Source organism: Meleagris gallopavo, chromosome 1, assembly GCF_000146605.3.
Source record: "Meleagris gallopavo isolate NT-WF06-2002-E0010 breed Aviagen turkey brand Nicholas breeding stock chromosome 1, Turkey_5.1, whole genome shotgun sequence".
NCBI lineage: Eukaryota > Metazoa > Chordata > Aves > Galliformes > Phasianidae > Meleagris > Meleagris gallopavo.
This window is the reverse complement of record NC_015011.2, coordinates 78,818,620-78,845,458: the sequence shown is the minus strand read 5'-3', so window position 1 is coordinate 78,845,458 and position 26,839 is coordinate 78,818,620. Positions and strand designations below refer to the sequence as shown.

Sequence of the window (26,839 nt, the reverse complement as noted above, 5' to 3'; positions counted from 1 at the left end):
GACTGCAGAACTCTCTAATATATTTTATCTTTCAACTTCTGTTCCTGGTATCCGTCACTCCTTGCCTTAAAGTAAGGAAGATTTTCTAAGAGTTTAAATGTGTCAGCAGCAAAGACATATCACAGATGAAAAGTCTGCTGCTAGCCAAGCTCAATGAAAGACTAGCTCACTCCTCTGCAATGTGCTGTGTTCAAGCCTACCTCCCTGTGAAACTATTGCTTCTTCTCTACCTTCAGAAGTGACAGACCATGAAAAATTCCACGAGCAACTCCATCAAAATCTGCACGTGCTTCACACAAGATATCACTAGAATATGTGCAGAATACAAGGAGTCCTGTGCTCCAGCTGGGTTTGTGGCAGGGGCTGTCCCACACCCCTCAATCAGCCTGCTGTCTACACAGATGTGCTCATGTCCTCTTTGCACTCCCCATCCCACATCCCCAGATCAGGCAGTCCAGGCAGCAAAAAAATGGCAAAAATCTTGTGAAAAATGCCAACAGGGTGCTCTCTGAACCAAATCCAGTCAGTTCAACTGTGGTTTACTTCAGCACAAGCTGATCTGGTGTCTTTCCAGTGAATGCTTCAGTTACATGTTCGTGTAAACATCCTCTGGGGTAGAGCATTTTAAGGTGTGCTGTCTCAGATTGTGACAGTTTACCAACTTCATTCCTTGTTTTTGTATATTTGCCAAAAATGATAATTAAAAACAAGTGGAAGTAAAAAATTTTTACTCTCGCTCGTGATTCTGTGTTTGGGAAGGGGAAATGATGGTATCTATCTGGGACACCCGGGGCTGCGAGGAAGGTCTGAATGCTCAGAGCCCTGATGCAAACAAGGTGTGCAGGTCAGTGGTGCCTCACTGGAGTACTGGGGGAGACAGAGAGGGTGAAAGGCTTGAAGGAGAATCAGGTGCCTGAAGCACAGAGGGGTTTTCTTTATGTCTGTGCGTTCAAAAAGAAGAATCCCCATGGATCAGCCCCTTCAGAAGGGAAGACCACGTGGAAAGGTCACTGTTTCAGCAAGGAGGTGACTGTCCTTGAGGGTCTGGACTCTCTGCCATTTCCTTAAGCCTTCAGTCTTCAGTCCTTTTTGTGAGACTTGAGGACACGGATAGACCACAGGCACCACATGTGTCAATGATCTGGGTTTGTTTTACAAATGTCTTTCCTGTTTGTTTGTTTGTGTGTAACTGACAGCTAAATAAATCCAAAGATTTATTTAGGCAGCAACAGTAAAGACTTGTCTGAATGCTCCTTCTTGAGAGCTGCAAATCCCTATCTATTTACTGCAACAGCAGAGAGAAGAGGAATGGGGGAGGAGGGACAGCACACCGCCTCTATCTTCGCTTGGGCAAATCCCTCCAAAACCTTCTCAGCCATAGTAGCTTTGCGGAGAGCTGCTCACCTGCCTACAGATTTCCTGCTTGGGTTATTTCTACAGGCCAGGTAGCTCTGGAAATAAGCCACATGTCCAGGTATGGAGCACCCTAGAGACTTCTGCATATGGATGTGGTTGGAGATACAGACTGCAGTAAACTTTAAGATCAGTAGCAGGTAAATTTAAAAATTATTTCCTCTTCTGGTCTGTTGCTTCAGACCCAGAAGTCTCTTTCTTCTTGCAACATCTAAATGCGCAGAGATTACAGCACAGCTCTCAAAATAGAGAAAATACAGCAGGATTTTGTAGGACAAAAGAAACTGAGACTATCTTGAATAGATCACTGCAATATTCACTGCTCCTATCACTTGAAAATGATACTACTGACCTATGACGCAAATGACAGTTTAAGCCATCTATGTTCATAGAATCATAGAATGGCCTGGGTTGAAAAGGCCCACAGTGATCATCTAGTTTCAACCCTCCTGCTATGTGCAGGGTCACCAACCACCAGACCAGGCTGCCCAGAGCCACATCCAGCCTGGCCTTGAATGCCTCCAGCGATGGGGCATCCACAGCCTCCTTGGGCAACCTGTTCCAGTTCCAGTGTGTCACCACTCTCTGTGTGGAAAAACTTCCTCCTGATATCTAACCTAAATCTCTCCTGTCTCAGTTTAAAACCATTCCCCTTTGTCCTATCACTATTCACCCTTTTAAACAGCCATTCCCCCTCCTGTTTATATGCTCCCTTCAAGTACTTGAAGGCCACAATGAGGTCTCCCCGAGTCTTCTCTTCTCCAAGCTAAATAATCCCAGTACCCTCAACCTTTCCTCATAGGAGAGGTGCTCCAGCCCTCTGATCATCTTAGTGGCCCTCTGGACCCACTCTAAGAGCTCCATGTCCTCCTTGTACTGGGCCTGGACACAGTACTCCAGTTAAAGTTAGTCAAGTTTACCTTTTGCTTTGGGGCCTTTAGCTCACACGGCACATTATGATTTAGAGGTTACAGAAAAAAAATTAAACTTGTGATGAACCAGCAGTCTCTGAAATGGTGGATCTATGCAGAAGTGCCAAGCACACCACACTTCAACCAGAAAAAGCCAGCTTTAGCTGCCTGAACTAAGGTGGGAGAAGAAAGAAAGATGCTGAGCAGGATTTTGAAAAATCCTGTACAGCTTCTTCTGTTTTTTCAACTTCTGAAGGCTGATCCCAATCTCTACGAGTTCCCTACCTGAGATGCCAGGGGAGGGTGAGGAAGGGATGGAGCCCATGACAGGAATGGTGGTGAACAGGTTTGTGTGTTGGCTGGGGCTTGTAAATAAATCCTATTCATTCTCAGCTGTTTGGATTACTGCTGGAAGTTGTGGACAAATCTGGTCATCGAAGCAGGCAATGTGTGGAGATACACAAAAAACTTCTGGACTAAAACAAGTTGAAGAAAAAAACCATGCAAGGTGGAACTTGCATGTTTTGTTTGCAGATTTGCTCTGCATATTTTTTTCTATGTAGGTGTGAATATTCACAGTTCTCTCCTGGCAAAAATCCATGTTTAAATTCTCCCACAGTTCCCAACTGTATTTTTAGATTATTAATTTACTGCAATATTCCAATTCTGAAAAATGAGTCTCACTCAGAAATATCCTTTGTTCACACTTGACTGAGCAGCTTGACCTCTAAGACACCAAGTGTCTCAAATCCTGGCCACCCCTCTTCAATACACGAGCACCAAAGAACCCAACACTCCCTCAAATTACTGAATGTTTGTAGCCAGCATTACTGAAGGTCTTCATTCCTTCAGGCCACGGAGCTCCACAGGCCTGCCTTTGTCCTCATTTCTCCAGTAGGCTCTCCTACTCCTCTCCTCCTTTCCCCTCACCTGTCCTTCACCTGCATGAACCACCTTTGCATGCCCTCTCTCAAGCTCCATCTCTCTTCACTTCACGGTTCACTCAGCACACGGTGCCTTGTGTGCTTGCATCCAGCTGCCAGCTCAGTGTATAAACCTGCACCAGGCTGTTGGTGGCATTCAGTATCCCCTGACTCAGATGATTTATTTCCCACCCTGCTCACTGTCCTGCCATCTTCATTTTTTGCATTCCTTACAAGAGGGACTTGTGCCAAAAAAATGCTTATTGGGACCAAGTGTGACCTAAAACAAACTCATAAACGAAGCCTCCTTCTTCTACCCCTTGGCAGCCCTGCTCTCTCTAGCAACTGGGGAAAGCCTGAACAACGCGTGGTATGCTGGGAACCTCCTGCAGGAATTCTCCCTGAGATCTGTGGCATCCATCTTTAGGAGAGCCTGCTGCCTGGGGAGCTTAGGATGACTGCTGAGGGTTTATCCATAGCAGAAAAAAAGGTGAGGGTGTTTCTGACTATGTGGGCTTGCACGCGAGGTGAAATTCCAGCACAGGCAAGGTCATTAGCAGTTCCTGCATGTGCACTGGTGGAGATAAACTCTTGAGAGAACCAAGTGATGGGCAGCGAGCTGCTCTGTCTGCTTGGGGCTCATATTGAATGTGAGCGCAGTATGAAAACCTTCCATTTCTCTCTACTTTTCAGGCAATGCACACCACCAAGTGTACTGCTTTTCAGGCAATACACACACACTGATGGCACCGAGCTGGGAGAAGGTAAAACAACTACAGTTTGTGAGCACTTGTTTCTTCTAATATAAACTGATTCTTACAAAGGAGGAGGAAAATAAGTCACCTAGAATACTGGAATCATAAACTCATTACAGTTGGAAAAGACCTCTAAGATGACCAAGTGCAACTGTCAACCTGTCCCCACCATGCCCATTAGCACAAATCCCTCTGTGTCTGTAAAGGAGCAAGAACAAACACTTTCTGATATTTTCCAGGCTGGTTCAACTGTTATGGCTTATGGGTACTTTTTTTCTTCTTCCTTTTCATGTTTTACTTTTCTGGAAACTTTCCTTCTTTAATAATTATCATGTGTGTTACCCTCCTTTCTCCAGCTCTGGTTGTTGTCATGTTCCTCGTGGTTTATTCTTTAGCAGCTACTGAGCTTTCTTTGAAGTCATTTCCTCTCACTGAATTAAAATATTTCCTGGTCTTTTCAGATAAGGGATATGAATGCTAGAGAGATATGTGCTCCCTGCAGCAGATGTGAGAAAACAGGTCCAGTTTTAAGAAGTATCTGGACCCAAAGTACAGGACATAATTCCTGTGAATTTACTAGGTATGCAAAATACAACTTATCTCACTCTGCAGTTTGCAAATACTACATGTGAAAGCAGCTACCCGTTTTCCTTACGGAAAGACCCAAATGCTCTTGTTTTAACACTTGTGTTCTACCTAACCTCTGGGGGAATCAGGACCCAGCCAGGTGCAAGCTTCACAGCTCCTGTTCATTTCTAAGCCTTAACACGTGAGATGACTTTTTTGAAGAACTGATCCTGCTCAGAAAGAAAACGTATTCCAAGATCTCACCGCCTTTCTCCATCCTGGGCATTACCATCATGTTCTTGTTGCTGCCTTGTGCCAGATCAACCTAAGTTTCCCCCACTGGGATAAATTTCCTTCCCTCACTGCCTGCCTTACCTTTGCTGCCAGCTGACCTCAGATTCCAACCAGTGGGATACCAGAGAGGCATGTCCAGCTTTCCACAGCGCGATGCATGAGACACAAGTACATAGCTCTCCTTGGTGCTGGGTTATCTTATCTCCTGGTTAACAGTCAGTATGGGAACTAGCTTCGTCTTGGTTCTGACTTCTCTGAAAGTATCTAAGACGTTCCAGCTGGTGTTTCTAATGCAGCCAATGCAGATGCTTGTCCTGACTCAGACTTTCAGACACAAAGTGATGGGGAAGCAGGCAAAAGGAATTGGCTGAAATTGTGTTCAAGCACTTTCATGTGTTCAGGCATACTCGTGGGGCACAGTACTGACTCGGGCACAACCAGTTCTATAATGCCTCTTTTGCTTGATTTTGATAATAGGAGTGCTGGGGGCAGTTTGAGATTCTCCTCCTGTCTTATTGCCAAGTCACTGCTAGGCTGTGTGGCACAATGAATACACAAATACTGTTTCTCATACACCACTAATAATTGGCTGGGGCCAACAACAGTTGCGGAGTTCAGAGGTTTTCTGTTCCATTTTGTGTGCTAGTTGCCATGGAAAGCAGGAAGCACAACCCAGGCATTTTCCTAAAGGGAAACTGAATTCATGAAGTTGGTAGGAAAGGGAATCAAGTCCTGAGTTCAGCTGCTGATAGGAAAAAAATGTATTTCATTAAACCTAACGATTCTTCTGTTGTTTTGAGGGTAACACAGAGCAGGATAAACTGCAGATATGCTCACTGACACTACAGCCACTGGAACTCCTGTCTTTTTTGTTGCTGTCTTATTTTTCCCCTAGTGTCAAATTATGAACACACACTAATAATATTCACCTCCACACTAGAGCTGAGACTGAATCAATGAGGATTCAGAAGAATCCAGAGAATCAGGAAACTTAATAATTTTGTGAAAATCTTGCTTATCCTTTACAAATTGACAGAAATGCATACATGATGCATCAAAAGCTTCATGTTAACTTTTCTTGTTCATCTTCCCTTGTAAGTTTTGGCATCCCAGAGTATTTTTGTCCCCCTACTCTCTGTGGCTCGACATTACTGCAGACAGCAGAATTCTGCACAAGCTGTAATAACAGGAGGGCACGTGTGATTATGCGTCACTGAAACATCAGCCTGAAATATTAAGTAAAAAGATGAATTATACTCTTGGAAATTTTAAAGCTTTTCAGGTAGTGGTAAATCTGCAGAAGTCTCCAAGACCTCACTTCATTTTCAGATCTGCAGAACAGCTGCAGCTCTCAGAACTCCCGGTCAGAAAAATGCATCATCAGGGTTTTAACATTCACCCCCCAGTCAAACCAAGGAAAACGCAGCTCAGTACCCTGGCCACTCGTACAACAAGAGAAGGGTTCAAATCCTATCTCAGAGGAAAGCATTGGCACTGCATTCATAAACCAAACATAGGATATACAAAATATTTTGAAACATCACTAGGGCACAGCTCTGTTTTTATAAAAACTCCAGTTTAATCTCATGGCTGAGACCTGGCAAAACACCTTTTTTTGTGGATGTTTCCTTTTTTCTCTTTTTTTTTTAAGCAATAAGGCACAAAGGCAGACAAGTCCACACAGAGAACAAAGCTTAACAAAATTACAATCCAACAGGGCTAGCAGGAGAAATAATCAAAAACCAGAGCCAGCGAGATGGGGACAGTCTTTTTCACAGTGTCTGATTTCCAATTCTTCCCTTGACCTGGAAGCAAAGAATGTTTTGAAGGAGACCAGTGCCTGCAGGAGCAATATCCAAGGTCTGGGCTACTGCACGGAGCCCATAGGAAGCATTTGCTTCCTACCATCCTTTCCTTCCGAGCCTGTGGAAGTCCCACTCCATCTCCAGTTGAATTTGGTGACAAGCTTTCCATTCCTTTCTTGGAGCACAACTAGTTACCACCAAGTCTTTATATGATTAGGAGCAAGCATAAGCTAAACAGAATTGAGATCAGCTGCAGCTTCTCCCCCACCCCTGGAGATTTTATTTTATTTTTTTTAGAGATGGAGAGAAGCAAAAAGTACAACTGCAAAACCTGGGCCTGCCCAAAAGGGAATATGTGCTCTGGTAGATTGGGTGTGTTTTCAAGGACTGGGTAGAAGCTTGTCATTGAAAGCTGAGGCAGTCTTTGCATTCTCTTCTCTCATGATTTCAACCCTCCTCTCCCAGGATATGATCCCACTGAGGAAGGCAGATTCAGACCTTCTACCCACCGCAGACTAGGCAGAATTAATTAGCTTCTCTAAGGGCAGAAAGCCAGTTGGTCTCACGCTTTCAGTGCTAGAAAAGTTGCAAAACAAAATAGTTTCATGCATCAGCCCAAGTTTCACAGATGTGTAGGATTCTTTTTAGACAACTCCTTCATTTTAATTACATTTCCTTTTTAATATATTTATATATAATATTCTTATATATATATAAATTTAACACAATATTCACCATTTCAGGCATTTCAGAATTCATACAGAAAAAAGACTTTGATTGCACCTTTTGGACTCTGGGTGAGGGAAAATGTTGCAGGGCTTTATAAATGTCCTCTAATGCAGATCTAAGCTCCTCTGAAGCTCTAAAGGTGACAAAAGAAGTGCGTCAGTCTTTCAGAAGTGATAGCATAGGATGGGCAGCCCCAGAGGAATATGGTTTATAAGATAAAATACTCATTTCTGTTTACCTTCACTCAAATAAGGCAGCTCCCACATGGACTAACACCATCCATGACCCTCTTTTCCATTAGGCAATTCCAAACTTTGCTCACCCAACCATTTCACACCTAGCTACACTCCTGAACTTAACAGAAGCTGCGCAAAACATGGGAAGAATAAGGAAAGTTTAGCCACTTCTCATCTTCCACTAGTAGAAGTCCACAAAAGCTTGTGATATCACACCATGATTCAAACCAGTCCATCTGCAGACTTAGTGAGTCTTCAAACTCTTCACAGGAAACTAAATGTTCCTGGGCCTCTGAAATAATCCTTGCAAGTCTGCAGATGATGTGACCATCTTCCTAGGAAGGTCCCTTCCACAATGCCAAGAACAATCAGTTTAGCTCTCACACAAAACTTCAAATATGGGGCGAGGCCCATATCCCATTACACAGCTCTACCCCTCTTAATGCTTCACAGAAAATCAAGCAAACAAAACCAAGGAACAATTAAAAAGTAATAATAAAATCTTTCCTTAAAACCTTGTGTTTAAAGAGTCGTGATGGAGGACAGGAATTTGGTACCCACTATGTACAACTGCAAAACCCTGAACTTCAGAAGAGCTTCCAGTCTCAGATTCAATCTGATCCTGCAGGGTTGCAGAGGACAACCTAGTGGCCCTAATGTGAAGACGACATCAGGTCTGAGCCTGGGGATGATCTCAGGAATGGCTCAGTAAAGCGGGCTCTCAGGAAGATCCAACCACAGTCAGTATTACTCATTGGTCGATAGCTTCAGGTTTTTGGCACTGTTCAACTACCAAACCCTGGTTCTTGAAGCTGACTGCAGATGTGGTATCAATAGAGACCCACTCTCAAGTGTTGGAAAATCTGCAGAAGTTGAGTCTACAGCTGTGGATGGTGACACCTGTGCAACAAAACAAGTGCTCCCAACTCCATAGGGTCTGCAAGGGCTTTATTTCAGCTCTGGATACAAGCCCACTTATGACCATACAGCTATTGTGATGTGCCTGCATTACATCCCCCCTGGCTAGGATCTTGGAAGTCCGATATATCAGCTGAAGGCTGGAGTTGAAGTTGTTAACAAAGTAAACTGTAAATAGCTACGTAATGAAAATCTCATTACAGAATCCATGCTTAATGAAAACCCAGGACCTGAATCTGAGCTCAAATTCTGAAACACCTTTAAAAGTACAGTCTGGATACAGATTTCATTTGCGGCTGATCTTTAATATTACATATAATTTTCCAGTAATTTTCTCTTGCAGAAACTTCCCCAATTATGCCAAAAATACTATTACTTACTGGAATACTGTTAAGAGCGTACTATATACAAATTGCCAGACCTCACTTCTTGTTCATAGATCAGCTTATATGAGATCAAGAAGGAAAAGAAAGAATGGTTTTAAGGTGCCAAGGTTTCATCACATTTTCTTTTTCTTTTGACACATTATTTTATGAGTTTGGCTGGCTCCATTCCAGATGCCTTGGCAGTCAAAACTTCTAGGGACTAAGAGAATATAAATCCCTGCCTAAAGTAAACTATTTTGTTGATGCCAAAAAATCTGGGCACCATTTCCGTTACTTTTACTTTCTGGAAAACCTTACCACAATACATCGTATCACACCTTCCCAAGTCATTCACATTTAACATTCACATGGTGGTTAAAAGTTTTCCCATAAGGCAACAAGAAAGGCACTTGGGTGCATGTAAATGCAGCACAGAGCAGTACTATGAGAAACATGGAGGATTGGCAGTCCCTGGTTTTAATGGCAGGCAGCACAGGCATTTTATGGTCTGGGAGGAAGATAATATGATCATTATGAAGCTGCATGTGCTGGATCTGCCATCCACAGCTTGCCCAGGTAAAGCATAGGCTGACATCTGTGAGACAACATGGACCCAAAGAACTCTAGGTTCTTTCCTGAATTAATATTCTTCCTCAATAAAACTGACAGCACAGACTTAGTTCTCTCCTCTGTTTCTTTTCATATTGCGTAACACATAAGTAAGGAGTGCAATGGGGAGGATCAAATACAGCAACTTGTGACAGGGAAAAGCCCTCTTGTTTTTTCATGCTCCCTTTGTATCTGGCAAGATAAAATCCTGCTGAAGATATATTCCCTGCATCTGTATGCCAGAGTTTCTCAAAAGCACCTTGGCATCTCTCTCCTTTAGCAATCAAAGTGTGCAAAGCACGATACAAATTTCGGGCCCTTCAGCCACAATGACACTAATTAAGTGACACATTCAGGACAGACCAAGATCTCATGGGCTGAGTTTGCTAACAATTTTTAAATAATGCCAGTATTTTAAGGAAAAAGCTCTAAATATACATCCACTGGGAAATTCTGACTGATACTCATTGTGGTGGCTAATAGTATTTCCTACCAGATGCTCAGATACCGTTCAGACAATAGCCCATAATACACAATGGAGGATGTACAAACTCAGATATCTCCATGAATGATGGTCCCTGTAAGTACCATTACAAGGACAATCTTGGTGCTGGCAGCAATACCTGTGTTCCCATCTCCTCCACAGCCACTAGTGGCATTTAAATTGCAGAGACAGTACAGACTGTACCCGGCTTTGCAATTGCCCATTATCACGTACCAGGCAACAGATGAGCCTTCAGTAAACTTAGAGTTAGAGGCTTTATAAAGGAAGCTTTAGTTCTATTCCCATGGCAGCTATTGCTTATATGAACATGTATTTGCCTGTAATGATAACAGCCCTTTAGGAGAGAGCTTAATTCACTTCAAATCCACGTCTCAGAATATTGTTCGTGATCTGTTCTGCAGTCCCACAAATCATCCTCTTTACCATACCCTCAATCAATTTGAAAGCACTCAGGAGCAGGGAGGTGAAAACCAGCCATGCTCTCGTAGAAACAGTGTAAAATGGTAAGGACAAGGAGTCTGAATGAGGAAGAAGAACCTGGGGACATGCCACACAGTGGCAATGAAAGACCAAGGGTCAAGGATTATGTCAGTCAGGACACAAGAGGGCAATAGCCCAAGGACATGCAGTTCAGAGGATCCTCTTGCTTTCCTCTGCTGTGTGGAGCATAGCTGGATATATTTGCCGAGCTGTCATCTGGCTCTAAGCAGTGACAAAAATAATTGATACTGGCCTTCATTATGACCATATTTTCATTTCCATTGATACCAGTCTGAGAAGGCTCAATTGCTGGACACTCACTCCTCAGCCTATCACAGGAAGGCGTGGCTGAGTACAACAAATCTCATAACCATGACTTGGAAAATTCAAAGAACAACTAGGCGTTTCCTGATCAGCTTTCATTTCACGCCTTGCACATGCTAGAAAGAGCACATTTTTGAGGCAACAGAAGCATTGGAGGCAGCGCCTTTGGGTTGCATATTTGCTACTGGAACATCCCTGGCTGTCTTACACCTTTTGTGTCTTGCTCATGCCAGCTTCACCTTCTGCTTCAGCTATTCTGCTTCCTACAATATTGACTTATACTGTCCAAAGAATACAGCAGAGATAGATAGACATGGCCATTCACTGGCTGTGAGGAAAAGACAGAAAGAGGTTCCAAACATTTGAACTTACCTCCTCACCTTATCTACATCCGGAGCTGCAGTGCTTTCGAACAGCGTCCCTCCCCAGCCCCATTCTGTAGTTATTCCAAGATTTATTTTTCCTTTGTTTTCTGTAGAGAGGATAAGGCTTCCACAGGGCTTGTTAGACAACAAGAATATACCTTCGGAATTGCTTACAAAAAAAAGTAGACGGTGAGGAACTAGAAAGGGGTAAGTAAGTAAAGGAAAAGCAAGACAAAAAGACTGACCCTCCATAGCAAGATACTTTGCAGGAAATGGTAAAGATTGGGTTCTTCTTGCACAACAATATATAATAACAACAGCAAAATGGAAACAGAGTTGGTCTTGGTGTGGACACTCCCATCCCATCCACCATGGAAAAGGAGCTAGGGAAGCATTTACTATTCAATCTGCCTCCCACTTCGTCCATCCAGAATCACAGAGCGCCTCTGTGGCTGGTAAAAGCAGCTGGTAGAAGTCTCCAGTCTCTGGCCATTCTTGGGGATGGTCATTTTGTTCCGCAGCATCACTCCCTCAGGTGTGGTCCGCGAAGTTTCAGACAGATCACCACAAATGGAACTCGAAGAGGAGGTCTGAGTAGGGCTTCTTATGGGTGATAACAACACCCTGGAGTCTGCTGAAGAGGAGGGGTGGTCCATAATGGGGAAAGGGGGACTGAAGAGAATCAAACTCTGGGGCCTCCCAGGCCTAGATCTATAGGAAGGCTTGGAGAACCCTGACGGCCTCTCCATCTTTGAAGACTGGGGGTTATCTCCACCTGTCTCCCCCTCAGAAGTACGCTTTCGGCGCAGAACAGGGGCATCCAAGCTAGGGTTATGGCTGGACTGAGACGACTCCAGTGGAGAGCCAAGGCTGCTGTGCCAGGGGCACACTGAGTCTTTTTGAGCTGGGTCACTGTTTTCTTTTTCCGCTTTGGCTTTCTTCTCTGTCAGTGGGCTCTTGGGGGGCTCCAGATGGCCCCATGCCACTCGTTGAGTCTGCCTGCCAACCTGTTTGGCTTCTGTTTCTTTCTTCTCCACTTGTGGAGCAGAATTTTGAGCCTGCAGGGGCTGGGGAATCTGGGTGTACTGAATCTTGGGTGGTATCACAGGCACAGCTCTTGCCTGGCACATCTTAATCATGAAGGAGGTCCTGACCGCTGACACACTGACAGGGGCAGAGTTACGACGGCCAGTGGTGGCGTGGGCCACTGCCAGGTAATCTAAATCTAGATCTACATGGGCACTGAAAGGAGAGCGCCAGGAAACGCCTTTACTGCCAGCAGGGCAGGTAGTTGACAGAGATGGGACTGAATCACTGCTTTTCACTTCCTTCTGCCCATACAGGAAGTTCCCAGTGGCAGAAGGCATGGCCAGGCTCTCAAATGTTAAGAAATCTGGAGCTGGAAGGAGTGAATCCAAGTTAAGGGATGACGGCCTAGTTTTCACTTTACGAGGTGTTTCTTCATCTTTATTACTCTGAAGTGATTCAGTGGCAGAGCACACTTTGGTAACACTGTCTTCTGCCAGGGCAATGTCCCGAGACATGGATGACTCCTCCTTTGTGATCTTTGCTTGTAAAGAACTGTCTGGGGCATTTTGGTACGGTAAAGATGGCTCAAACTTTGACCTCCAAGGGTTTTCCTTGCTTACATCCATTTTTTTTCTCTCTGGCTCTGGAAGAGGGATTCTGGAGGGTTCTTCTTGCTTAGCTTGTGTTTCCTCCCTGCTGATGGGATACCTCAGCTCATTAGTTTTCAGAGGTTCTTCCGGAAAACACATACTACTCTCATCTTGCTTAGCTTTGCCCATGCTAGTTGGAGAGCTGGACTTTTTGGGCAGTTCATGAGCCAGTGGCAAAATGTCACTGCAAGGCTGCTGCTGTTCAGGGGCATCTATGAAAGAGAATGGGATAGTCCACAAACTCATCACTGTATCTTTACTATCCAGAGAGAGGCTGCGACTGAATCGTGGTCTAAGAGAAAGGCCTGCCTCTGATCTCTGATCTTGTGGCTGAAACTCTGGTATTGTCTTCTCCTGAGTGTCCTTAAAGGTTGGAGAATGGAGTGGGCTTGTGACCCATTGGTGATCCTCCCACGGTTCCACGAGCTCTAAGCTCTGCACATTATCTGCCCAGTTATCCTCGTCATCCTGGTCACCAGCATCATGAGTTCTGCTGACAGCACTGCCCTCCTTCAGCTCCTGGATTCCAGCTCCATTCAGTGCCTTGGAGGAGTATGTGTCCCTTCCATCAGCAGTCGCTATCTCAGGCATCCCACTTTGAGTCTGGACTCTGGTATGATCATCACTTTCCTTCTGCAGCTGGCAAGTGTTGTCTTTTCCTTTCTCTGATTCTGAATGTGCTCCTTTGGAAAGAGAAAATTCATCTCCTGGAGGAAGCTCATTAGCTTCTGGTTGACTACGAAAATTCCATTCCAAGGGAGGAGAGACACATTCACTCATACTGTCTTCCACCACTGGGTGGTGATTCTTTGGAGCAGCAATGCCAGTCAAGGGAGTTCCCAGTTTGGGTAGGACTGAAGCACAGCTCTGCTGTGCAGCCACCTCAGACTGGCAGTTTTGGTGGCTGTCTGGTCGTTCTGTGTTGGTGGCACCAAATAAAGGCACCTGAGTTGTGGTCTGTGGGGTTCTGCCTGCAGATTTCTGCTCAGACAGGGTAGAACATTGCTCTGGACCAGAGGAAAAACTATTTGATTGTACTGAAGAAGAGGATTCAGAAACTGGAACTGTCTTGGGGGCAGCTGCTGGAAAGAGCAAGAGTTCTTCTTCAGGTTCTATTATTTTCAATTCATGTTGTATCTCTGGCCACAGTGGTTCTACAAGGGCATTTGCAGGATCCTCCTCAGTCTGAAAAACAGAAGAAATGCCATGACCTGGCAGTTCACAACTTACTGCAAATACCCCTCAATTTTCCTCATACAGTCTCTTAGAAAAGACAGGCTCCTGGATAAGCATGTTCATGGTTATAGAAACAAGCACACACACATACAGTAATCAACCCAGTGAAGGAAATACATTTATAAACAAGTAGGTTTATGGAGAAGATCTGAGATGAGGCCAGAATGAGGACTGAGAGGATGAAATGGAAAAGTGAGGTGAATGAGCAACTGGAATATCTCAGCCTATTTCTCAGCTCTTCCCATTCAGTGCTCACTTAGCCTTGCCAGGGGTTCTACATTCCCAAATCACACTGGAATGTATAATCTGTTTAAGAATATATGCCAACAGATCTTTAAATAGATGTCCTGCGATGAGTACCACTGTAAGAAATCTGATGAAAAAGGTCTGGTAGAAATACAGAGGAAGTGGGGGGGGAAAAAGTGTGTCCAGAAAATGAAATAAAAAAAGAAATTTTCAAGCTGTACGGGACAGTAAAATAGAACAGCAAAAATAGAAGAAGAGTTCAGAGACCTTGGGTCAAAAGTATCAGACACCTGGACAGTCTCACATCTGGAGAATTTCACGGCTGACAGATTGTACTGACTGCAGTCATAGTTACAGGAAGGGAAAACAAAGAGCGGACAGTAGGTAGTTGCACAAAGATAAATCACCAAGTGCTTAAATGGATAGAAGTGAAATCAATGCAAGGTCAATTCTTGACTCTGCTTAGCCTAGATCATAGACCAAGTTTTCAGCACTATGGGCACACAGTGAAACTGTGAACAGCTTCCCAGTCACCACCATGACATTTTTCCCCAACTTTTTTCTTATGACTTCTTCCTTACCGCATCCTTTACGCAGGACCCTTCCTCTGGCTTAGCCTTCTGGATCTCCTGCTGGCTGCAACTGACTTCTGGAGAGTTGGTCTTCATCTCGAGCCTCTCTTGCTCTGTCTTAACTGCAGGGAGTGGCCCTGTATGAGTGTCTGAGGCTGGCGCTTGCTCCACAGTAGGACAATGCTCTGAGGATTGCTGGAGGCTGCTTGTGCTGTTGCTCTGCCCATGTAACGTCTCCTGATTTTCTGCTGCTGGCTGTGCAATTTCTAAGGTCTCCGGTTTTCTGGCGACTGCTAGTTCCTCAGAGAGAGAACCTGGATCAGAAACACAAATGAACTTTGTTACTACTTGTAGCCAAAAGCATGTATCTGGCAGTGCTCCCTGAAACAAAGCGGTGCTCTTGTGACCCAAGAAGAACAAACAGAGCTGAAGAGATCCCTTCAGGCAGAACAGGATGATGCTGTGAGGACAACCACCTACCCAGCCCCAGTACTTCAGTACGGGCCAAGTCAATCTGTGACTGCCTATGCCTGCCCTGGCACAGCTTAGTTTCTTCCCTGCCATGAGAGCAGGTTGAATGTCACCACAGCCAAGCTTTAGCTCCACTACCCCACACACTTTTACCTCTGGATGCTGCCATTGGCAGAAGAGGCCCAGGTGACTTCTCCTTCCTCTCTGCGGCCTGCTCCATCTTCATGTGGACTCCACCTTCCAGTGTAGAGGGGCTGGGGCTCTCGGGCACCAGGGAAGACAGCTCCTCGAGGCTGGAGAGGGAAGGCTTGTCCCGGGTGGGTAGACGGCATGGGGTGCTGTTGGTGCTGATAACTGCAGACACCCGAAGTGGGACAGAGACAGCGAAGGGCTCTGAGATGTTCAGCGCTTTCCTCTGGTGCCGAGGGGAGGCCTCCAAGGGAAAGAGACTAGTGGGAAAGCCTGATTTGGCAGCTGTTTCAGAGGTGTAGAACATGCGGCCACCTTTGGGGGACGTCTGCTCGTTTTCAGCATCTTCTGCTGCCCGGAAGACTTTCAGCTGCTCGGGGGGGCACTTGGCCTGCGATGTCCGGCAGGGAGTTTTTACCCCACTCAGCTCTGAGTTTCCTTTGGCTCCCATGGCAGATCCTTCCCGCTCCCACTCGTTCTCCTTGCTGAGGTCATATGAGCTGCCTGTGCCTCCTGTCCGAATTTTCATCACCGGGACAAAAAACCCTCCAGTAGTCACTGTCCGTTTGAATCTGCTCTTGTCATCCTCCCCTAGAGGAGGATATGAGGCAGTCAGTGGGAAACAAACAACTAGCATCAGTCTTTCTCTGAGAGGAGCCCCCCTTCATCCCTCCAGGAATGGGTTCTGCCCTTCATGTGGTGCTCAGGGACATGATCTAGTGGAGGGTTGCTAGAGGTAGGGTAGTATGGTTGGGTTGCAGTTGGAACTTGATGATCTTTCAGCTCTTTTCCAACCTGAGCTGTTCTATGATTCTATGACTCTATGATTCTGTGATTCTATGATTCATGAGCATCCACATATCCCTAGAGGGATGAGAGGGATGAGGGATCAGAGGCACCAAACAACTTCCAGGCTCCAGACCTGTGGCCTCCTTCACACTGAGCAGGTAGGACTGAATAGGATGTCCTCCTCTGGAAATCTTCTAGGATTTTTATTAGAGGCATCTTTCAATAAAATGCAGCCAATTCTACAGCTAGCATGCATTGCCCACAGAGCTCAGAGCTCTATTGGTTTGTTACAAGCATTTTTAATTCCTTTATATTTATTTTTCCTTATAAAAGGGAACTTTGTGTCCACCAAAACAACCAAGAACAAAATCAAGGCAATCTCACTTCTAGTAAAGACATAGTTAGGTACAGTGATAACTGTCAGGTGCACAGTTGAAGGTTAAAAATGCATGCACAGAAGGGTGAGGACGCATGTCAGCAGCATGAGCACATAAAGATGCACAGCACAGTGAAATAAGGAAAGACGCAGACCACATGCAGGCATGGGGAGAGAGGTGAGAGTGCAGAGGTGCCACCCTTCACCCTTACAGCATAGACTGTTGATGTCTCACCTTCCACAGGCAGGGAACAAAGTGAGTCCATGCTCTTCGCGGGACGAATAGTTGCTTTTTCTGTGGAAAATGAGTTTTAGAAACAGGCTTCAGATCCCACGGCTTTGCAGGCTTCAGCCCATAAAGAACAAAGGCTGCACATAGACGGGCATGCCAGACAGACATCAAAGTTATTTTCCATTTCCAAGCATTCCCCCTCTGTATGTACACCATGCGGTTTACTACCCGCAACACTTGTCCACACAGCTGGGGATCTGCTAGTGCTAACAACAGCTTTGCACCTGCTATGCATATGGAGAGCAGTACTTAACCCAGCCAGTCAACACCATCTCCACTGCATAGCAGTTTGACGTCCCCAAAGCCATCATGCACCACTGCCCTCCCCAGTCACACCACGCTATTGCCTGTGGGGACTTTTTAACTAAACTGGCATAAATGCCTTCCCACCTCTCATTCCTCATAGCAAATGTTCAGTTATTTTTGTGTTCCACTCCCAGACTTTTGCTGGCATGAACATACCCATTCTTCAGTAGGCACTGAAGGAAATTCATGAGAGTATTAAGAAACTTATTCCTTGGTCATTCTCACTGGACTTACTTATCCAGACATGATCTGCCATTTGTCACCAAACGCTCTACACATCTGTTCCTGAGAGGTTTCAGAGACATGTGATCGCTACTGCTCTGAAAGGGGAGGTGGAGAGGAAAGTATCTGGCAAGAACAGCAAGTTTCTGGCAACCCAAAAAGGATCCGTGGAGCTCTGGAAAACATCTGGGAGCAAACTTTGCTATTTACAATAGTGCACAAAGTAGGTAAGGGAGAAAGTGAGAGGGCTTATTGGACTTCATTTGTTTATTTAATTAAGGCTTCTGGGACTGACTTTCACATGAGTAGAGGAGAAACTCCAGCTACCTTTCCCATTTGTATGGAATCCTGGCTACCTTTCTCATTCATGTGGCACGATGTCTTGAGCACTGGTGCTGCATTCCCAGAGGAACAGAATTCAAACAGCAGAGCTCAGATTTTATGTGACTTGTGTATAGACACAAAGTATGGGAAAGCATGTGCTGAGTTTCAACAGCAAGTTCATGTGTTTCCCCCGCATTATGCTGTAAGCAGAGAGTGCATGAAAATACAACATGGCAGCGCTAAAGCGTTGCTTTATTGCACTACTGCCGTGCTTAAATCTCTACATGCTTCAGCATTTCTGTTCAACTGCTGATGAAAATATACAGCCTCCTGTCATTCAGTATTGTGCTTGAAAAAAGGCTCAGCCCCCAAAATCACTGGGCTCCAAACATTCCTGGGCATCCTTGAGCTAGCGCTATTTTGGGACAGAGTATTCCTTATCAAAGTGAGAAAGTGATCCCATGATCAAAATAGGATGTAGAGCTATTTCAAGTTCTGCAGTGGGCACCCTATGTGAGGCCATCTGTACATGCAAAACACAGGGAAGGCAGGGATCCAAAAGACTGGATCCAGAATTTGGCTTCACACTTGTATTTGATCTAAAGACTTTCTCACTTATATATGATGGTAGGTAATGTTGTCAACATTAACTATTGTAAATCTTGCAGTGTTTGGTAGCATTCCTCTAAACACCAGCTCCTGGATTCATGAGATTATGAATTCACACCTTCATCTTCCTTACAATAATTCCCAATTTTGAGGATAGGTAAAAAAAATAACCTAAGCAAAATCTAGGAGATATGTGCCCAAAACACTTCTTTATAAAATTAGGTAAAAATAGGCTATGATTTCTTTCAAAAATAATTATTATTTTAAAGTTATCTTCATGGTTTTTAGAACTTGAGTCATCATTTCTTAATGCTTAGAATTTACACTCCCAGGTAATTTTCTAGGAACCACAGCACTTAAGATATTGAAGCTCGGGAGGGGCTAGAACTTGGGATTACAGCCAGGAGGAAAGACATCTTCTCTCTTGTCAATGCTACAAAAGTAATCCATTCACTCAAAGTGCAGAGATACAGGAGGCATAGAAACTCCTTCTTTTTTGTGAAGGCACTGAACACAGTTGGTTATTTAGTGCCTTTTGGTGGACGGACAGTCTGGAAGGACAACTATTCACCAGTGCTGTGTAAGGAATGTAAGGGTTTGGCTGGGTTGGAGTGGGCTAATCCAAGCCAATATGCCGCTTAGCACTTCTTAGCCCCTAGGCTTGACAGCTGGGCAATGGGAGCCTGTTTATCACATACCAAGATGGAATATTTGCTGTAGCTGCCAGGCATATCATCCTTTAGGGTGCTTCTTGCCATCACGCGAAAATAAGATGTCCATGAAACAAGGAAAAAAAAATGACTCCATTAGACTGAAACCTAATGGCATTAGTGTCGTGTGGGTACAGGTTTCCCCTTGCTATCAGTGCCAAGAGAGAAGCTGTGGAGAGAAAGAGTGAACTGTGTTCTTACCAGATAACTTCTGTGCCCTTACAAAGACACTCCCATTTCGACTCAGCTTAGATTTTGATTCTGAGCCAGAACGGCCCAAGTTAAATATCGACTTCCATTTCTTGGACTTGGTAGATAATTTTCTCCTGGAAAAAGAAAAAAAAAAACAGCTCAGGAAATTACCTAACCTCAGAGACTTTTATCTTTTTAGTATCCCATAAAAGCCTCTGAGCTTGCTCTACTCAACGCTACCCCTTTTTTCCTCTCACCTCTTTTAATTCTAGTGCATGCAAAGCACAGATAGCTACATAAATAATTCTCCCTTTTCTGCATGTGATTGCTGATTTAACTGTGTCATAGATGGAAAGATACCTAAGCCAAGTCTTCACAGAGGTGACTCTGGCATCATTCTACAGCAACTGTGATTGACTGAGTGATGAACCATGTGTGTCTCCAGAAAGGAGAGGTTTCCAAGGCTGAAAGTGTCTTGCAACACAGTAAAGAAAAATCGTCTTTTAGACAGATTTTAATGACAGAATGCAAGATAAATTCCAGCCTGAACTGATGGAACATGTACTATTCTGTGGTGCATAGAGCTATCCTTTAAAGTTATAGCTTTTATGGATTTGCAAAAATAAAAGGATCCCATAATACAAGTGGCTATTAATGCTTGTCAAGCCAATCTGAATTTAATCATAAGTGTTGATCATATGCTGGTATAACGTAATAACTGAAATGAGAAAGCTTAAGGGAATTAAATCAATTTCTTGTAAATGTCAGATGAAGTGGAATGCCAGTTCCCTGTGTCTCCTTGGAAATCCCAGTTTTAAAATGAAAGAAGCTGCTGATCCCGAAGCCAGTTTTCTGCTGTGAACATTGTTTAGTTTAGCTGTTAGTTCCTTCACAAACCTATCCTGATTCTTCCTTCAATCTTCAAGAGCAAGAACCATTTTACCTTTCTGATTTGTTCCCCAATATGGTTTTCTACCTCTACAGTTCTGCTTTTCTTTCAGAACAATACTCAGAAGAGCACAAAGACAATTAGCATCCTAGTAATAGGACTGTTCTCTTTAAGTGAGAAAAGAAAACACGCTGTAAAGGGGCAATACACCCTTTTGTTTTAAATTGGTTATCCTCTTGCCAGTATTCTCTTAGATGGCTCATTTTTCCTTTAATATATCAAGTGTGAAGAAATATTTTTGCTACAGTGCTTTATGGGTCAGCAGATTAATGAGTCTCCTGCTGCAGGGGCTATAATCTCTCAGAACAAGGCAGCTGAGTAGCCATATATCAACTGATAGATAGACCAATAGATAAATAATTAGGTTGGGCACCAGTACCAACAACTGCAGCAACGTCAGCTGAAACGGGACTCTTCTCAGTATTTATGGCAGTGTGTAAATATCTCCTGGGGCTAGAAGAGAAATTTTTCCTTGTTGCTTGGCCATGAGTGCAGAGGAATGCAGGGAAGAATGAAGCTACACAGGTCAGTGCCACCTGGAGTGCTATGAACCAGTCACCAGCAGGTGGAACTCATAGCAGAGCAGTGTCCTGGCCTGCTATATGCCCAGCCCACTTTTAGCCAAACCTTGTGCTCACTTGAGGATGCAGAGACAATTAATTCCTCCTGCAGGAGGTTCTGCTCTCGTGGAGGGAGGTGGACTAGTGAAGCTATGAACCCAGCAGATGAAACGCTTCTCAACTCTGCCACTTGAGAAGAGTATGCAATTTTCTCTCCATTTGTATGTGCAGGTGTGAGGCTGTCACTCTAAGAGAAGTTTCATTCCTAATCATGCTTGGGAACCTGCTCTTTTTGTTCACACTTTACATCCCTCTTAGCACTTACTTGCTGTCAGGGAGGTCAACAACTGTGTGGAAAAAGGACCCCGTTACAGGGACAATCTCAGGCAAGCTGTTTTCTCTCCTCTCCTTCCGGGCAGGGTGGGAGGCTGACAAACTCCGAGCCTGTGCTTCTTCCAGGCTCACCAGCTTCATTGGCAGGGAGGTGGACGGGTGAGTCAGATTTTTCACAACTGGTGCATTCTCTGCAAAGAAAAAAAGTACATTCCAGCTGTGGGGTGAGAAGAGATGAGAGCAAGAGCTTCATGTCTTTATTTCACTGGGACAGCTCCTCTGGAGAGGGGAAAGGAGAGGCACGTGCAGAGAGAGAGGCTTTTGTCAGATAAGCCTTCTATCTCCCCAGCAACCTTATTCATCCGAGTGCATTACCAGCAGGGGCCACACTTGCCAGTCAAAGGCTGTGTTACACATATGCTGTAGATATTTTGGTGAGAAAGAAATGTCCCTGAGAAGCACCAGGTTACACATGTTCCCCTCTCTCCTTCTTCCCAAGATTTTGGAGCAGTTGAGTCTCCAGTCCATGCCTGGTGCCTAATTCTTCCTCACTTCCACATCCTCCTCCATGTCTTGTTCTAGGAAAGGGGGCTTTCTAAAACCCAGCACTACTATACCTTTCTGATGCAGAATCGCGGAATCACAGAATGGCCCTGGTTGAAAGGGGTTTCAAGGACCATGAATATTCAACCTCCCTGCCATAGGAAGGGCCACTAACCTCTCCATTTAATACCAGACCAGGTTGCCCAGGGTCCCATCCAACCTGGCCTTGAACACCTCCAGGAATGGGGCATCCACAACCTCTCTGGGCAGCCTGTTCCAGCACCTCACCACTCTCACAGTAAAGAACTTCCCCCTATTTGTAATTGACATAATGCATTTCATGGCTATGGAGAGAACCTGCAGTACATCCAGAAGCCTTAGAATTTGCTAACTGGCTGCAGTAAGGACGCAGTCCCTCAATTACTTGCCTTCTGCATTATTGAAAGTATGGCTGATGGTCTTAGAGAGAAAATCTTGGCCCAGATTAAGAAGTTAATCAGTCTTCCTTTTGCAGAAAGGGTTAAACCAGATGGGATCATGCAAAATATGAGCTGTGGGGCAAACAAGGAGCACACTGAAAGAAGCTAGTGTCTAAAAATGAAACGCTGGAGATGGGGTGAGGAGGACTAGGTTAGTGAGGAACTGGGATCAAGGTTTGTTCAGGAGAGTGCATAAGCATGGTAACCTTGATGATTTTGAAATACTAGTGTACAGTAAATACAGTTAGAGCTGGAAAACAGGGCAAGTGATATGTGGGATGATGCAAGGAGGTGGTTACCAATGCTCTCAGCAGAGCTGGCTTTTCTGCTGTTGCTGAAGATTTGATCCACGTGGTTCAGAATGAACTCAATCACCAACTGCTGGACTCGCACTTCCAGGAAAGCTGCATCTCCATTGCAGCCAACAGCCTCTATCTCCTTTGACCTGCATAGAGAAAGAGGTATACTAGTAGCCAGTATTACCACATGTGACCTCTGAGAAGGAGAGACTGGCTTTCTGCCTGAAAGACTTGGAACAAGGATGTTTTGCTTGCTCTTGCTGCATCCTTCCTTTCCTTACCAGGCTCTTTTCTGCCTTTTCACTCTGTTCAAAATCCTTTTCCATTTTCCCTCTCATTTCTCTTATTTTCTTTCCTCTCCATGCTATTTTCCCTTTTTGTCTTTCAATAGAAGATAAAACTGATTTTCAAACTGCTTTCTCCCAACTTCGGTTCTCTTTTAGCACATTCAAAGATGAGTCTGAAAGATAACACAGGAGCCTTCAAGGACTACTTCCTGACCCCTTATGCAATACTTCAATCATCTCTCCAAGGAAGATTTGAGTGAAATCTCTCAGAAGCTTGTTCATGTCAACCCCATGTAAGTTTTGACAACACTCTGCTATGTGTCCCAATAGGCTCTTCACTGCCCCCTCACTCTCATTCTTGCTCTCAGCAAAGAAACATTCCTTATCTTGGCATGCCAAAGTGTTGCTGAAGAAATAATCACTGGGCAATGGATCCTTTGTAAAGTTAATGAGTGGTGTGTTAGATAATAGCTTGGGGCATTGCCAACATGATAACCATGTAAAGAGACTGCAGTTGCATTGCTTTCCCTTTCCTATTCTCCTTGAGACTTGCACTTAAAATAGATTGCAGAAGGAAACAGACTTCAGATTTTTGACAAGGACAGATGCTGGAATGAAAACATCTCAGTTGTGATGTTCTCACTTTTTGATGTTCAGTAGAGTCAACATTTGATTCCTTTTCAGAAGCTGCTCTGTCTTTTTTGTGATTTGCCTGTAACTCTTGCAGTGTCCCTTCTGCTTGCCCTGCAGCAGTCCTGGACTCATCCTGCGTAGCTCCATCCTCTGAACACATGGGTTTGGGATGAATGGAGAGGGCAACTTCACCAAGATATAAAATATTTCAATATAAATTTTTCAGGTAATACATTTTCTTGTTTTTCTCAGCTCTACAGCATATCAGCCAAACATCTGCCTGCATCTTATCTGGGCCTCTTTCCAGCAGAGTGCCAGGCAAAGCAAACAAAATTATCTGGTGGTCTTGCAATACACTGCTAGCTGCCAGTTATGTCTACCAATCTTATTTCACTTATACTCAAGCAGTGCTGGACACAGGACTGTGATATTGTTGCTCTGTCTCCTTGTCTTCCAAGCACTGATGTCTCACACCACACCACTGCAGAAGTACTGGCACCATTGGAAATGTCATTTCCGTTCCACAGTGATGAGCTAACTCCTCATTTTTAAATCAATGTACTCAACTTACAAATAACAGCTTTATTTTTGAAAAAAGCAAAACCACAACTTTCCTTGGATGCTGGCAGTAAAACCTCAGATTATTCAACCTGAAAGAACTCTTTCTCTTTTTAAAAGCTACTTGTTTTGCTCTGATGTTCCCTTTAGTTGTTCTGTCTTTTTCCTGCTTTTTCATTTCTCTCAGTGGATGGGTTTCCAGGCACACACGCTGCTGCTTAACATAGTGCTCTGGCTGAGAGGATTCTACCATACCTGAGGAGATTGGGAGCCCACACCAAGGCCAGGTTTCTGGTGTGCATGTTGGTCATGCTGCTGAAGGAGGCCAGGTGAGTCAGGTGCTTGATCAGGTATTCCAGTGTTCTACAGTGGGTTCACACAAACGGAGAAAAAAGTGTCAGATCCCTCAGTATGCACATAGTAATGTCACCTCTAAGCTGTTAGTACAGTACAGCCTACTATGCCTCCTCCCTTCAACTCAGATGACCAATACTTGTCTACTGAGACAGCAGGCCTCACACTCAGTCGGTGACCTCAGGGTTGTCCCTTCCTCAAGGAGGACAGTGTTTGCTGTGACCCAACAGGTCTCATACGAGAGGATTTACAGAACCAGGGTTTGCATGGGGTAGCGTGAATGCCTGATCAACCTTGCTCTGAGTGGCCAAGAATTAAACACGAACTAAACAATCCTCAGCATAATGAGTGCAAGGAAAATGGCATCTGGATGGGAGAAAGGGAAGGTCCTGAAAAGGCTGATGGCTTAGCTCAAGTACCTACAGCAGATTATCTGCTTCTCACCACGCCCAGGACACTGTCTAAGGATGCCATGGTGTTTGTACCCAAGAAAGAGGAGGATAGACTGAGACAGAGAGAGTCTATTTAATAACAACTTCCTGGATGGCATTTAAATGCCAGATTAATTGTTGTCAGATTTGGAAACAGTGAGTCAGCTTTTGGGAATTAACTTCTGGAAATTAACTCTGTTGCTGTTTCAATCAGTATTTCCTAATGCTGAGGGCCACCATCTTGTTCCCCAGAGACTTGGTGGATATGTTTCTACCTGTAATGTGATGGTGGTAGCTCCTGGATGACATTTTGTATCCGTGCCAACTGCTCATCCTCGGGAAAGCGTGATACTGCTTCCTGTGGAGATAAAAGGAAATAGTCCACCCTGTCAGTGTGCTCAGGGGAAAAGGAAGAGGGATAAGGAGTGTTACATGAGACAGCCTGTCTCTGAGGGAATGATCTCTTGTTACCTTGCAGAGCTAGTGGTAGAAGACACTGCTTTGTGTTCCCAGCACAGCAGAAATCTGCTGCAGAAATCTTGGTATGCCTTCCCCAAACCCTGGGACAGGATGGTCAATGTTTTGAGGAGAGTTGGGGTTTGAAAACTGAGAGCTTCAATTAGAAATTATGTTTGTTGTCTCTTTTTCTTTTCTTTTTTTTTCCTTTTTTTAAATTTGTGTGTTAATGGGTGAAGTAGAAATGAAGGGAAAAGAGAGATGAAAATAATGAAATGAAAAATAGTGAATCCCTCTTACCCAAAACCATGTTGAAAAATAATAGGTCTTTCAGGTCCTATGTTATGAAAACAGCTTGGATCTGCATGTTTTATATTCATAAAAATAAGCAATTTTTCATCTGACATTTAAAGATAGCTAGAAGGAGTATGCATGAGTTTGCATCTTTTATGATGAGAGAAGTAAAATCACAGTCCAGGTAGGTTAATGTATTCTTATACTCAAGGTTAGACTAGATTAGTTAGAATGAAGGTTATACAACTTGGTCTTGATCAAGTGTCTACGGAGCAAGAGCCAGAAGAGGCATGATAATTTTTGTCTTCATTTCTAGGAGTATACTGCATTGGTACTCATCTGTTCAGCTACTACTTTTCAATTTTTCTGTTGGGGGAGGGCAAATCAGCAGCAACTTCAAACAATGCGTGATGGGAACCCCTTGCCTACACTGCTGCCACTGGGGTTTGGATTGAGTTGAAAGAAAGATGTAGGGAGCTATGCTGCCAGCAGAAGTTTTGCCTTAACATCATGAACCTGAAATTATTAGGCACAATTGCAGAAATATCTTCTTGTCCTTGCCACAACAACATCCACGGTAACCAAGCTGCTATTCCTATTCAGGTCACCGTCTGCTTCCCTGCAGACCACCTCTTATGTGCAACCAAGTCAATTCTTGCTAGATTGAAGGTCAGAGATGAACAGGAATTCGTTTTACTCCCTAAGACTTGGAATTCAGATCTATGCCCTATAGCCATATTTTCTCATTGGTATCACGGCAAAGAAAAATGCGTGTACTCACAAGCTTGGTATACATGAGATGTGGATGTACTACTTCTACCTAAATTAAAGATAGCTTAACTCCTTGTGCTAGAATTTACTCCTTTCTACAGCAGAGGGCCAAATACTTATCCTAGCCACAAGCCCACACTCACATAAATGTCCAAACATCAACATCTTTAGGAGGCTGGGAATCAAGCCTTTCAGTGTCACAAATGGGCTGTGTCACCACGCTGCCATCACTACTACAACTCTTCCATGACCTGCCATGTCCCCACAGGCAGCTGCACACATGGCATGAATCGGATCTCTGCGTAGGAGAGCGATCCATAGTAGCAGTGTGCCAGGTCACCTGCAATTGCAAAATATCTGAACTGCAAAGGACAAGCTCTTCTGAACTGGCTATAAGCTTCATTTCCAACTACAAGCAGGAAACAAGACTATTCTGAACTTTGAGAAAATGATGCTAATTTTCCTCCCGTTTTTCTGATT

The 26,839-nt window shown here is 44.3% G+C and overlaps 1 protein-coding gene across 2 annotated transcripts in view; it reads right to left on the bottom strand.

The window, feature by feature from the left end:
- Window positions 1–6,420: 6,420 nt before the first annotated feature.
- Window positions 6,421–26,839, bottom strand: part of ARHGAP31 (Rho GTPase activating protein 31) — a 57,212-nt gene continuing 36,793 nt past the window's right edge. The window contains exons 4-13 of one of the 2 annotated variants that reach the window (XR_795304.3): window positions 25,114–25,196; window positions 24,309–24,416; window positions 22,576–22,721; window positions 21,247–21,445; window positions 19,422–19,546; window positions 16,993–17,052; window positions 15,557–16,183; window positions 14,942–15,246; window positions 11,207–14,063; window positions 6,421–7,244 (exon numbers count right to left, since the gene is read on the bottom strand). Coding sequence is in view for 1 of the 2 variants with exons in the window: in XM_010719268.3 (XP_010717570.1) it covers window positions 11,598–14,063; window positions 14,942–15,246; window positions 15,557–16,183; window positions 16,993–17,052; window positions 19,422–19,546; window positions 21,247–21,445; window positions 22,576–22,721; window positions 24,309–24,416; window positions 25,114–25,196 (4,119 nt within the window). In the remaining variant the exon portion in view is untranslated. Of the gene's footprint in view, window positions 14,064–14,941; window positions 15,247–15,556; window positions 16,184–16,992; window positions 17,053–19,421; window positions 19,547–21,246; window positions 21,446–22,575; window positions 22,722–24,308; window positions 24,417–25,113; window positions 25,197–26,839 lie in introns of both variants that reach the window. The other variant, XM_010719268.3, reaches the window with a different exon arrangement.